Here is a 13,397-nt window from a genome sequence, read left to right on the forward strand (position 1 = left end):
TAGTTCCAGCCAACTCAGTATGAAAACAATAAATAGGAGTTTTTATTTCTCTCTTTCTCTTTTTAAAGTTCTGGGAATTGAACCCAGTGCCCATTTGCTAGGCAAGTGCTCTGTAACTGAGCTACAGCAGCCCTGATAGCAGTTTTAAAAATTCCCATTTTGGGAGGGAAAGGGAGAGAGAAGGGAAATTGCATGGAAATGGAAGCAGACCCTCATTGTTATACAAAATTACATATAAAAGGAAGTGAGGGGAAATGGAAAAAAAAACAAGAGAGAGAAATGAATTACAGTAGATGGGGTAGAGAGAGAAGATGGGAAGGGAGGGGAGGGGAGGGGGTATAGTAGAGGATAGGAAGGGAAGCAGAATACAACAGACACTAGTATGACAGTATATAAAAATGTGGATGTGTAAACGATGTGATTCTGCAATCTGTATACGGGGTAAAAGTGGGAGTTCATAACCCACTTGAATCAAATGTATGAAATATATGTCAAGAGCTTTGTAATGTTTTGAACAACTAATAATTTAAAAAAAAGAAAAAAAAATTCCCACTTAGAAGAATATTATAAACAGGAGGGAACTAGGAGACTAGAAACTTAAGTTATATGGTGCTGTATCTTTTTCAAGCTAGTTATGTGACCTTGGACAAGTCACCTAAGCTTCCTGAACCTAGATTTACTCATCTCTAAAATGTGAGGGTTTAATTAGCTCTTTAAAAAAATTAAATTAACTTTTTCAAAATTTTGAAATATTTTAAGCATACAGAAAAGTGTAAAGTATGAAATAATAAGTCTTATGTATGGAATCACTAAATGTTAACATTTTAGCATGTTTGCTTTGGTATTTTTTAAAAAATATTTTTAGTTGTAGATGGACACAATGCCTTTATTTTGTTTATTTAGTTTTATGTGGTGCTGGGGATTCAACCCAGGGCCTCACACATGTTAGGCAAGTTGCACTGAGCAACAATCCCAGTCCTTGCTTTGGTTTTTTTAAGAAACATATTTTAGGTGCAATAAAAACTTCCAATCTCAGTCCTCCTACTTTTTCACGTTTATTATTTTCTAGCATGTTATGACAGTTTTAGTATTCATGCATGTGTTTTCTTTAAACAATACAAGTAGTTTCACATGTTTAAAATGTTATGCATATGGTATCATACAGTTGATTCAACATTTGTTGTTGGTGCTTGGTATGTAAAGATTTTCAAGTTAAGGAAGTTATCATTTGTTTACAATTTGTGGAGTTTCTTGTTTTTGTTTTATTTGCTATACTAGTGACTGAACCCAAGAGTTCAGTCTCTTAGCTACATACCCAGACTTTTTATTTATTTATTTATTTTAAAAATATTTATTTTTTAGTTGTAGTTGGACACAATACATTTATTTATTTATTTATTTATTTATTTATTTATTTATGATGCTGAGGATTGAACCCAGGGCCTCGCATGTGGTAGGCGAACACTCTACCACTGACCCATAACCCCAGCCCCTCTTTTTATTTATTTTGAGATAGGGTCTTGCTACATTGCACAGGCTGACTTTAAACTTGGAATCCTCCTGTCGAAGCCTACTGAGTAACTGGAATTACAGGCATTCACCACTGTACCCTCCTGAGTTTATTGTTTTTGTGTTTCTTTTAAAATCATGAGTGGGTATTGAATTTTGCTAGATGCCTTTTCTACAACTATTGAGATGATTTTATGATTTTTCTCCTTTAGTCTTTAGTAATCTGGTGTATTCTATTAATAAACTCTCTAGTGCTAAACTATTATCACATTCCTGGGATAATCCCAATTTAGGATGTTTTTTCTAGCTTTAAACTTGATTTCTACAGCCCTTTGTGAAGGTAAGGAAATATATCTGATTAACTTTTTTTCTGTTTCTCTTTACAGGATGTTTTTCAGTGATGCGATTGAAAATACCATGCGGGAGTTACAAGATTCAGGCACTTTCACAACTCTCCTGCAAACCTTGAACAAAGAAAGGGAAAAAAAAATGCATTTCTATGATATCATTGCCAGGTAAAGTAATGTTATGTTTCTTTGCTTTGATTTTATTTTTAAATTTTTTATATGGGCTTTTGCTATGTTGTGCAGATTGCCTGGTCTCAAATGCCTGGGTTCAAGTAGTAGTCCTGCCTCATCCTCCTGAATAGCTGGGACTGCAGATGTGTCCACCAAGCCCCACTTTAAAACAAAACAAGTATTTCCTTTCCAGGGAAGATATAACTGAGTAACTGAAAGTGAGAAATTTGGGTTCTATTCCTAGCTAATCTGAGTCAATACCTCAGATTTCTTGAGGGCGTTAGTTATCTGAATCTATGATAAATCAAGGTTGTTCTTCCTTCTATAGTAATATGTCTCTCTCTCTCTCTCTCTTTTGTGATGGAAACTGGGAGTGCTCCACCACCGAACTACATTCTCAACCCTTTATTGTTATTAAATCCAGGGGTTTCTACAACTGAGCTACATCTTCAGCCCCTTACTTTTTATTTTCAGACAGGGTCTTATTAAATTGCCCAGGCTGGCTTCAAACTTGAAATTCTCTTGTTTCAGCCTCCTGATCCACTGAAATCACAAATATGTGTCACTGTACCTGAGTGTGCACTGTGCCTGAGACTGAGTTCAGTGAAAAATCTTTGATTAATAACAAGTTCATGCTGGGGCTATGGTATAGCTCCATGGTAGAGCAGTTGACTAACATGTGCACAGCCGTGGGTTTTATCCCAAGCACCAGAAAACAAACAAAAAATTGCATACCAAGAGAAGTTTTCTTTTAAAGAAACTTTCAACTTGTACCAAAGATTTTTATGTTTTAAGAATATTCTACACAAGGCTGGGGTGTAATATGTAGAGCACATATTTAGCATGTGTTGATGCCTTTGGCTCAATTCCTAGCATCCGTCTCCAAAAAAAAAAAGAAAAAGAAAATCAACACATTTAAGTTCTTTGGGAGAATAATAAAATTCTCTGAGTCCATATACCTCAGTATCTACAAGGGCTCGCTTCCAGGACTCCAAGTGCATACCAAAACTGTCCAATGCACATTCTCTCATGTATTTTGATCATCTCTAAATTACTTATTAGAACTAATATAAAATAAATGTTATATACCTAGTTATTATATTATTTAGGGAATAAAGACAAAAAAAGTTTGTACATACTCAATATTGCACCCCCCATTTGGTACTGAGAATTGAACCCAGGGGCATTTTACCACTGAGTTATATCCCCAGACCTTTTTATTTTTTATTTTGACACAAGGTCTCAATAAATTGCTGAGGCTGGCCTTGAACTTGTGGTCCTTCTGCCCCAGCCTCCCAAGTTATTAGGATTATAGATCTATACTACCATACCTGGCCTCAAATATGTTTGGTCCATGGTTGGTTGAATCCATGGATGTGGAACTCACAGATATGAAGGGGTGACTGTATTTAGAATTAAAAAAGTGGTTATCTTGTCTGGATAGGTGGAATTGTTTTCCATTTTCTTTCTTTCCTTAATATTGCTAATAAACTCTGCACTAGAATTATTACATTTTATTTTGGTTTTGTTTTGTGGTACTAGAGATTGAACCCAAGGCCTCACACATGGTAAGCAATCTATATCCCCAGCTATATTGGAGTTATTATGAACACTAGACTAATTAATACATGTAAAAGATAGTTGCTAGCACATAGTAGTTGCCTAATAACAATAATAACTGCTATTATAGACTTAACATTTATTACTGGCAATCCACACAAGGACTGTTCCTATCTTGTGTCAGGAAGCTGAGCATAAAGTAGGTACTGTTAAGTCCAATAAAATTTATGGGAGGTCGATGATTAGGACTGAGTTCCTGTCCTACTCCCAACAGATCATACCAAACCAGAATGGAGTGCTTTCACTAGATGCCACATGATTAAACTGTATTTCAAAACAGTCCAATTTTCTAAAAACTAGCAAATTCACAGCAACCAATTAGAGGGGATTTTTATGTTTTAAGAACAGGTGCTGGCATGATAAAAAAAAAGTTTCCTCTGCTTTAACCCTGTAAGAAAAGTAACTTTAAATGATAATCTGCTTCCCCCCCCCCCCCCGCCCCCAGTTTCTGCTTCTTCAGTACTTTTCTGCCTAAAACCTACCTCATTTTGGGGGAAGGGAAAATTCCCAAAGCAGCCTGACATGGTGAAGGCCAAATTTATCAACAGAAGAACTGAGGAGATGATTAAGGGTGTTGGGGGTACCTGTGTCCTGGTGGCTTGAAGCCACACAGAGCTCTGGAGATTCATTAAATGCTAACAAATGCTAAGTGAATAAATAAAACCTACCTCCTCTGCTCAGCTCATTGGAATGCCTTTCTGTTTCATAGATGGGATGCTGCCCAATTCATGAATTGCTAATGAAAACTAATTAGATCTTTAAACTAAATTTGTTGAAATTTTGTTCTTTGATAGTACTAAGTAAGTTGTATTTAGGAAATGCTTCTTTTAAGTTATTAGACTTTATTGTTAGAGCAAATTTAGATTTACAGAAAAGTTGAGCAGAGAGTTGCCCTATGACCCTATCTGAGTCCATTTTGCTATAACAGTATATCAGATTGGGTAATAAACAAGTAAAATAAGTTTATCCTGTTTGTTCATTGACCATCAGTATGGGTTTTGTTTTAATCTCAGATTTCCTTAACTTGATTTTTCTTATCCTTTTATTTAATTTTTAAAGATTTCATGCTAACATGTGTAATTCAAGAACTCTTTCTTATTCTCTTTAAGTCTTTCATTTTTTTTCATAGCATCCTTTGTTGCTGGGGATTAACCCAGGGCCTCATGCATGCTAAGACAAACATCCTACCACCGAACCCCCAGCTCCTTGTCTTATTATTTTTTTTTTAAGGTTTATCTTCCTTGTATTGTCTGTCTTTTCTCTAAATTGCTTTTCTCCTCAAGTTTGTTTTAGACTCTGTCTTTAATGTTAGAGTAATTTTTTAAATACTTGGTCCCTTTGTATTTAAGAGTGAAGCACTGAGAAGCTGATTGGATGTTCTATACATGTAAATAGTAATTCCTTATATAATGGGCTGGGTGAATCTATAGATCTTTTCCCCTGGTGGGTCAAGAAGCAGTGAAAAAGTAATGGTTATTCACTGTATTTGATCTCTGACTACCATGTGTTTGGGAGCTGGCCAGGGAAGGAGATTGGGGAAACTCACTATACAATAAGTAGAATTTTATTGTTTCCCTAATTTTATTTATTTTTAATTTATTTTTCTTTTGAGTACTGGGGATTGAACCTAGGGATGCCTAACCACTGAACCATATCGCCAGCCCTTATTTATTTCTTCTTCTTTTTTTATTAATTTTTAAAATTTATATATGACAGTGGAATGTATTACAATTCATATTACACATATAGAGCACAATTTTTCATATCTCTAGTTGCTTTCAATCTTCCTGCCTCAGCCTTCAAAGCTGCTGGAATCCACCAGCATGCCACCATGCTTGGCTGTTTCCCTCTTTTGAGCATGACCTTCTTCTCCACCTCCTACTGCATCCACTGCCCAAATTTCTGGCTCAACCTTTGCAAGAGACAAAGCAAAAACTAGCAAAAAACAAACAAACAAAAAACTAACATCATGTTCAAGATGAAGAAAGGCAGTTATGACCACAAGGACTTGGGAAGGAACTCAAGCTCTACCTGCCTTCAAAGATGCCTGGTGCCTCTATGTGCTGAGCTTTCCTGAGGTCTGCAGCTTAATTCAGTTTTCTTCTTGATTTCTCATTCTGTACACATTTATATTTCATTATTTTCTTTTTTGCTTTATATCTTCCATAATCTTGTTAATTTTCTTTTATCTGCATTGTTTTCTCTTACGATCTCTTTGTATGTTTATATCATTTATTATTCCTTTCTTATTATTTCAGTATTATTTCAAGGGGGAACAGAAATAAATACATATGTTCAATTAATTGAAAAGAGAAAGTGCACATAATTACTCTAAGCGAAAAAATAGGATAAATAATATAGCCTCAGTTCTGGAAGACGAAACTTATAGTGTACCTTGACTGCAAGGAATGTCATAAAATTTTAACCAGAGTTTACTCTAGTTAATGGGGTTAGGGATAATTTTTCTTTTCTTTTTTCATTTTCTAGGTTTTCTAAAATGGTCATATATTACTTTTATAGCCTCCTATAAATGACATTTATTTGTATGTATGAAGGAATCTGACCTTGGGAGGTTGATTTAATAGTAGAGATAACGTATTATGCATATCTCATATGTGTTTCTTCTGATCTGTAAGTGGGAAATACCTAATATACAGTTTGTTTTGACAATGACAATCTCAACACTCTAGTTAAGTATATGCTTTCTAAAATTTCTTGAATAAAAGTTGTGTGCATGGTGCATACCTGTAATCCCAGTGACCCAGGAGTCTGAGGCAGGAAGATGGTAAAGTCAAGGCTGGCCTGGGCATTTAAGCAAAACACTGTCACAAAATAAAATATAATAATTTTACTAAAAAGGGCTCGGGAGGGGCTGGGGTTGTGGCTCAGTGGTAGAGTGTTTGCCTTTCAAAGTGAGGCACTGGGTTTGATCCTCAATACCACATAAAATAATAAGTAAAACAAAGGAATTTTGTCTGTGTTCAACTAAAAAAAAAAATTACAAAAAAAAAAAAGGGGGGGCTGGGGAGCCGGGTGTGGTGGCACATGCCTGTAATCCCAATGGCTCAGGAGGCTGAGCCAGGAGGATCAGAGTTCAAAGCAGCAATTTAGTAAGGCCCCAAGCAACTCAGCAAGACCCTGTCTCTAAATAACATATTAAAAAAGAGCTGGCTCAGTGGTTAAACACCCCTGGGTTCAACCCCAGGAACCAAAAAAAAAAAAAAAAGGCATAGAGATATAGCGCAATGGAAGAGCACTCCTGGGTTTTCTCCCAGTACCCATCCCCCCAAAAAAAATCTTGAATAAAAATATTTACCTAGATGCAGTTTAGTGATAAATTTTTTTATTCTTTTGTTTATTTATTTATTTGTTTATACTGAGGATTGAATCCAGGGATACTTTACTTTGAGCTACATCCCCAGAACTTTTATTTTTAATTTTGAGCTCACTAAGTTACTAGGGCCTCACTAAATTTCTCAGGCTGACCTTGAATTTGCAATCCTCCTGTCTCATCCTCCTGAGTCACTGGGATTACAGGTATGCAGCACTGTGCCTGATTTCTTATTTTTATATTGTTTTGTTATTTTGTTTGTTTGAAACCTAAATACTGGAATTTCTAGAAAGAAGCAGAATTCTGTTTCTCAGGACAACCTGAGAATCAGTCACACAAAGTAGTTACATTCTCAGGTTTGGTGTTTAACAGGACTGAGTTTAAACCATGTCTGCTAATTACTGTTTTTGTGACCATGGAAAGTGTGTTAGTTCAGGTGACCTGAGAAATAGAGGTCAAGATGAGATTATCCAAGCAAAGATATTATCAGGGGAAACACCTGTGTGAGAGAAATGGTGGTTGGGGAACCTTCAGATCCAATGCAAGACTGACCCCAAGAGAAGGAGAGGAAAATTTGCATGGGAAAGATCCCTGGGCTGTCAAAAGGTGGTTTGGCAAGGTCATCAAGGAGTATTTGAGCAAAGTCAACCATTAGAGAAGTCCTGGCTCTCTGGAAAGGGCCTGCCCTGGTATCCCTGCCACACTCAGTAATTGGTTTAGCACCTTTCTATGGGAAGTGACTCTAGAATATAGACAGTGAAGAATTTCAGAGCTCAGTGGTTAAATACCCCTGGGTTCAACCCTAGGAACCAAAAAAAGCTGGGACCTGATCACACAAACTCCCTATAGTTGGAAGTCTACAAGGTACATTTTTGTGTCTACCACAGGAAAGATAGGAATAATGTTAGACTATCTCCTAAGGTTATTTTGAGATAAGAATATATAATTAAAGTATTCAGAATAGAAGAGATCCTCTATTGTCTCTTCGTTTTCCTCCTCTTTTTAATTTTTTTCAGCAGAAACTATTTTAAATACAGCACTGATAAGCCAGAAAATCTACAAATTTATGAAAAAAAATAGTCTTTTTAAAAAATGTTACAAAAGTGTGCTCCATGGCTAGGGTTGTAGCTCAGTGGAGAGCGCTTGTCTAGCATGTGTGAGGCACTGGGTTTGACTCTCAACACCATATATAAATTTTTTTAAAAAAGTCTATTGACAACTAAAAAAATATTTTTTTAAAAAAGAAGTGTGCTCCATGGACTAGCACCAGTAGCATTGCCTGGACTCCTTAGGGATGCAAATTCCAAGGCCTCATCTCAGGACTACTGAGTAAGACTCTCTGGAGGAACTTATAGATTCTGCTTTTAATGTCCTATTGATCCTTGTACATACTACAGTTTGAGAAGCCCTGCCCTAAACCCAAAATGTTCTTATTTCTTCTAGGGAGGAAAAAGGAAGAAAAAAGATAAAATCCCTTCAAAAACAGCTGATTAATGTCAAAAAAGAACGGCAAGCTGAAGTACAGGTAAGGATTACCTGGACAAATACAAAAATTACCTGGCAAATACAAAATCTGAGAGGGTGTCAAGCAATTTTCAGGGAATTTAAAGATTATATCTTGGTGTTACCGCTGTTGACTGGTGACGAGTCCTTGCTTCCCCGAGGTTGAAGAATAACACCAAAGAAGCACGCCGAGGCCAGGTCAGAGTAGAAATTAGAAGTTTATTAAAGGACAGCAGAAAAGACTTCTCCCGGAGGAAGAAGGGGACCCAAGAGGTGGAATCCGTGGAAGTGCGGTTGTTTCCCCTTTTTATAGTTTTGGTGATGGAATGTAGGTTGGAAGGCCCTAGAGGTGGGACACAGGTGGGCCTAATTATCACCTTTTGGGATGGGATTATCACTTCTCTGGGATGGGCTATTTCCAAATCTGTTGGGGCTGTTGATTAACACATCTTTGAGGTGGACTTTGGCCTAGGGCCTTTTCAGGACTTCATAAACATTCCATGAGTTGTCCTGTTTTCCCTGAGTCATTCTCAGTATGGCCTCCATTTTAGATTTCACTCGGTATTAGACCCGATTTACCTAACTACACTGACTACCTAACTTTAAATCTGGCTTCATTGGGAGTTGGGTGTAGTGGCACACATCTGTAATCCCAGCAATTTGGGAGGTTAAGGCAGGAGGATCGCAAGTTCAAGGTCAGTCTCAGCAACTAAGCAAGACCTTTTCTCAAAATAAAAATTAAAAAGGGCTGGCTATGTATCTCAGTGGCACAGTGCCCTTGTTAATTGAAACAAAAATCTTTATGTTTATAGGTTGGAAGACTCAACATTAAAAAGATATCAATTCTTCCCAAATCAATCTATATATAATCTTTCTTTCAATCTCAATTATAATCCTGATTGGGTTTTATATTATTTCATCTTATTTTTTAGAAACTTGATAAAGTGATCCTAAAATTTATATAGATATGCTAAGGCCAGAGTTGGGCATGTTGACACATGCCTATAATCCCAGCAACTCAGGAGGCTAAAGCAAGAGGGTCACAAGTTCAAGACCAGCCTCAGCAAGGTAGTGGGGATCTAAATACTTAGTGAGAACCTGTCTCAAAAAATAAATAAATAGGGGCTGGGGATGTGGCTCAAGTGGTAGCGCGCTCGCCTGGCATGCGTGCGGCCCGGGTTCGATCCTCAGCACCACATACAAACAAAGATGTTGTGCCCGCCAAAAACTAAAAAAAAATAAAGATTTAAAAAAAAATTCTCTCTCTCTCTCTCTCTCTCTGTCTCTCACTCTCTCTTTAAATAAATAAATAAATAAATAAATAAATAAATAAATAAATAAATAAATAAAAAGGGCTGGTGATGTATCTCAGTGGCAAAGCACCTCTGGGTTCAATCCTCAGTATCAAGGGGGGTGAAAAAAGAAAGAAAGAAAGAAAAAAGTAATGCTAAGGAGTAAAAATAGTCAACAGTATTGAAGAAGAACAAGCAGAAGGACTTTTTTTTAATTTTTAGAATTATTGTACAGCCGCACTAATATTTTTTTTAATGAGAGAGTGAGAGAGGACAGAGAGAGAGAATTTTTTTTTTAAATATTTTTTAGTTCTCGGCGAACACAACATCTTTGTTGGTATGTGGTGCTGAGGATCGAACCCGGGCCGCACGCATGCCAGGCGAGCGCGCTACCGCTTGAGCCACATCCCCAGCCCCCAGCTGCACTAATTAAAACAGCACATATACTGAAAAGAACAACAACAACAACAACAACAACAAAAAAACCCTAGCATATATCAGTGCAATAATTTACAAATAGAGCAATGGAACAAAATATAAAGAAAACCATGACAGATTTGTGACAGGAGGGTATAACAGTACAGTGACAAACAGTATTTTTAATAAATAATGCTGAAGAAATTGCATACCTGGGAATAAATTAGACTTTCCTCTGACCTGATACCATACACAAAAATCAATTCCATATCAGTATATGTATTAGTCAGGGTTCTCTAGAGGAACAGAATCAACAGGAAGTATGATTACCAAAAAAAAGGGGACTTATTAGATTGGCTTACAACCAGAAGCTGGATAGTCCACAATGGCCATCTGTAGGCTGGAGAGCTGGAAGAACTAGTAGCTGCGCAGTCCAAGAGGCTGAAGCCTCAAAACAAGAGGGATCAACCATGCTACCCTAGCCCTATATTGAAGGCTTCTGGAAACTCCCTGGAGAATCACTGGCAGAGTCCGCTTTAGAAGAGTGAAGGAGTTAGAGTCTGATATCCTCAGGCAATAACAGCCACAATCAGGAAAACCCATTCAAGAAGAATTGAACTTGCATCTACTGCTGCTTCCTTGTTCTTCCAACTTTTGTTCTATTTGAACCACCATCCTATTGGATGGTGCTGTCTACTCTTAGGTCTCTACTTCAGTTCACTATCCCACATGGCAGTCATTCCTAGACACACCCTCACTGACACATCCAGAAGCCTATCTTCACCATCTCTTAATCCAACCAAATTGACAATTCAAATTAACCATTACAGTATAAATCTAAATGTGAGAGGCTAAAGCATAAAATTTCTAGATATTATAGAAGACTACCATCTTGACTTTGGATAGGGAAAGATTTCTTAAACAGGCCACCAGTGGTACATATTGTAAAGGAAAAAGGTTGGTAAATTTGGCTACATTAAAAATTAAAAACTTCTGGACTAGGGTTGTGGCTCAGCAGCAGAGCGCTCGCCTCGATGTGCGAGGGCCTGGGTTCGATCTTCAGCACCACATAAAAATAAATAAATAAAATAAAGGTATTGTGTCCAATTACAACTAAAAAAAATTAAAAATTTCTGTTCATCAAAAGAGAGGGAAAGAATGTTTTGGGGTATGTGGTTCAGTGATAGAGCACTTGCCTAGCATGTGTAGAACCCTAGGTTTGATCCCCAGCACCACACAGAGAAGGGAAGATGAGGTAAGAGGGGTGGAGAGAGAGAGAGGGGAGAGAGAGAGAGAGAGAGAGAGAGAGAGAGAGAGAGAGAGAGGAAGCTCCAATGTGGTATAAAGTATGTATATAATCATTTACTTAATATTTATATAATCAAACATTATCAGAAAAGTGCTTAAATCTAAAATATATGGAAAACTCCTACAAATTAATTAGAATGGGATAGATACCTAATGGAAAAACAAGCCAGAGAGTGAATGGGCACTCCAAAAAGAGGATGTCCAAGGGTCTAATAAACATATAAAAGTGTGTTCAACCTCAGTTGTCATTAGGGAAATGCAAATTGAAACCACAAGAGGACACAGTTATATTTTCATTAGGACAAATAATTTATAATCCCAAATGCTGGCTATGTAGAATGATGGGCATTCTAATATTCTAAAACTGAGCATTTATGTTGATACTATTATGCTGGAAAAGTTTCCTATTATTAAAGTTAAAAGATAGGCATATCTTATGACCCATCAGTTCACTCAATAGAATGTATATATGTGAAAAATCATGTGCAGAAACAATCAATACAGAATTTTTTGTGGTAGTTACAAATGGAAACAACCAAATGGTTATTGTACATTATGGCATATTCATACAATGGAATACGAGACTTAAGTTAAAATAAGTGATCTATAGTTACCACATTATAAACCTTATATGAAACAAATTAGTCCAGGTCTGAAAAAGACATATAGTCTATTTCATTTTTAAAAAGTGCGAAAAAAAACTTTTAGGGGTAAATGGTTAGATTTTAAATTATTAAAAAAATCATAAAATTAAAGATATTTGGTACTTTGGGGGAAGAAGGAGAAGGTAGTGATTGAGAAAGGGCAGGGGTGAGGGCTCATGTCAATCCTGTTTCTTATTCTGGGAAGTTGTTTTGTGGAGTTTAACCTTATGATAATTGAGATGTACACTTATTTTGTACACTTTTTAAACATATATTCTGTATTCATAAAGTGACTTAGAAAAAAGTAATTACATGTACACTGTGTTAGAATCAAGTACAAAATATTATGGATGCATAGAGGAAGGAGCTTTAACTAAGGACAGTAAGCAGGGGAAGGTCACACTATAGAAATTATAAATTATTAAATTATTAATAAGTTATACAGGTGAAGAGAAGAAGAATGTTTTAGGACTGAAGGAACAGAAAGACATGTTTGAAGGATTTATTGTTGTGTCTTCTTGGTGAATTGGCTCTCATAATAAAACATTCCTCTTTATGTATGGTAATACTTTTTGTCTTAAAGTCTATTTTATAATCAAATATGACACTCTTTTCTTCTAAACTTACTAGTTTTTCTTTTTCTTTTTTTTGTTTTGTTTTTTTGATACCAGGGATTGAGCCCAGGGTGCTTAACCAATGGACTACATCCTTAACCCTTTTTATTTTTTATTTTGAAACAGGGTCTTACTCTACCACGCGGCCTGCGCAGTGGTTTCATTAATGAGGTTCTAGGCATAAAGTTAGTTAGAAGAGATCGAAATAAACACACAGACTCAGTTACCTCATTTCTATTGCTAGGTCTGAGACGGCTCACCTCTCTGGTTCCCACCTCTAGTTGCCCAGCAGGGCAGCGAGGATTACTCAGGGCTAGCAGGAGAGAGAGAGAGCGAACACGCCTGGGAGTAGCCCTTTATTGGGGAACAAGAGATTCAGGGGAGAATTCCATCCAATGAAGGTTGAGGGGGGGCTGCACTCCAAGGTCAGGGTCAGTGATTGGGTCCCCGGGGTCAGTGGTCAGGCACACCCCCACACAGATGGGCTCTCTCATCAGGAAAGGGTCGGGAAAGCTTGACAGAGCCAAAGCGCCTCAGGCCCTTAACGGGAGTCACCCAATCACGTGTTAGAATGGCTTCCCACATCTTACTAAGTTGTTTAGGTCCTTGCTAAGTTGCTGAGGCTGCTTTGAACTTGTGAT

The 13,397-nt window shown here is 37.0% G+C and overlaps 1 protein-coding gene across 1 annotated transcript in view; it reads left to right on the forward strand.

Annotated features, from left to right (window-relative positions):
• DRC9 (dynein regulatory complex subunit 9) overlaps nucleotides 1–13,397 on the forward strand; it is a 45,639-nt gene that overhangs the window by 8,507 nt on the left and 23,735 nt on the right. The window contains exons 5-6 of the mRNA XM_081302456.1: nucleotides 1,896–2,024; nucleotides 8,422–8,503. Of these exons, the coding sequence (XP_081158582.1) occupies nucleotides 1,896–2,024; nucleotides 8,422–8,503 (211 nt within the window). The remainder of the gene's footprint in view (nucleotides 1–1,895; nucleotides 2,025–8,421; nucleotides 8,504–13,397) is intronic.

The sequence above is a fragment of the Spermophilus citellus genome (genome assembly GCF_964194105.1).
Source record: "Spermophilus citellus genome assembly, chromosome: 7".
Lineage (NCBI taxonomy): Eukaryota > Metazoa > Chordata > Mammalia > Rodentia > Sciuridae > Spermophilus > Spermophilus citellus.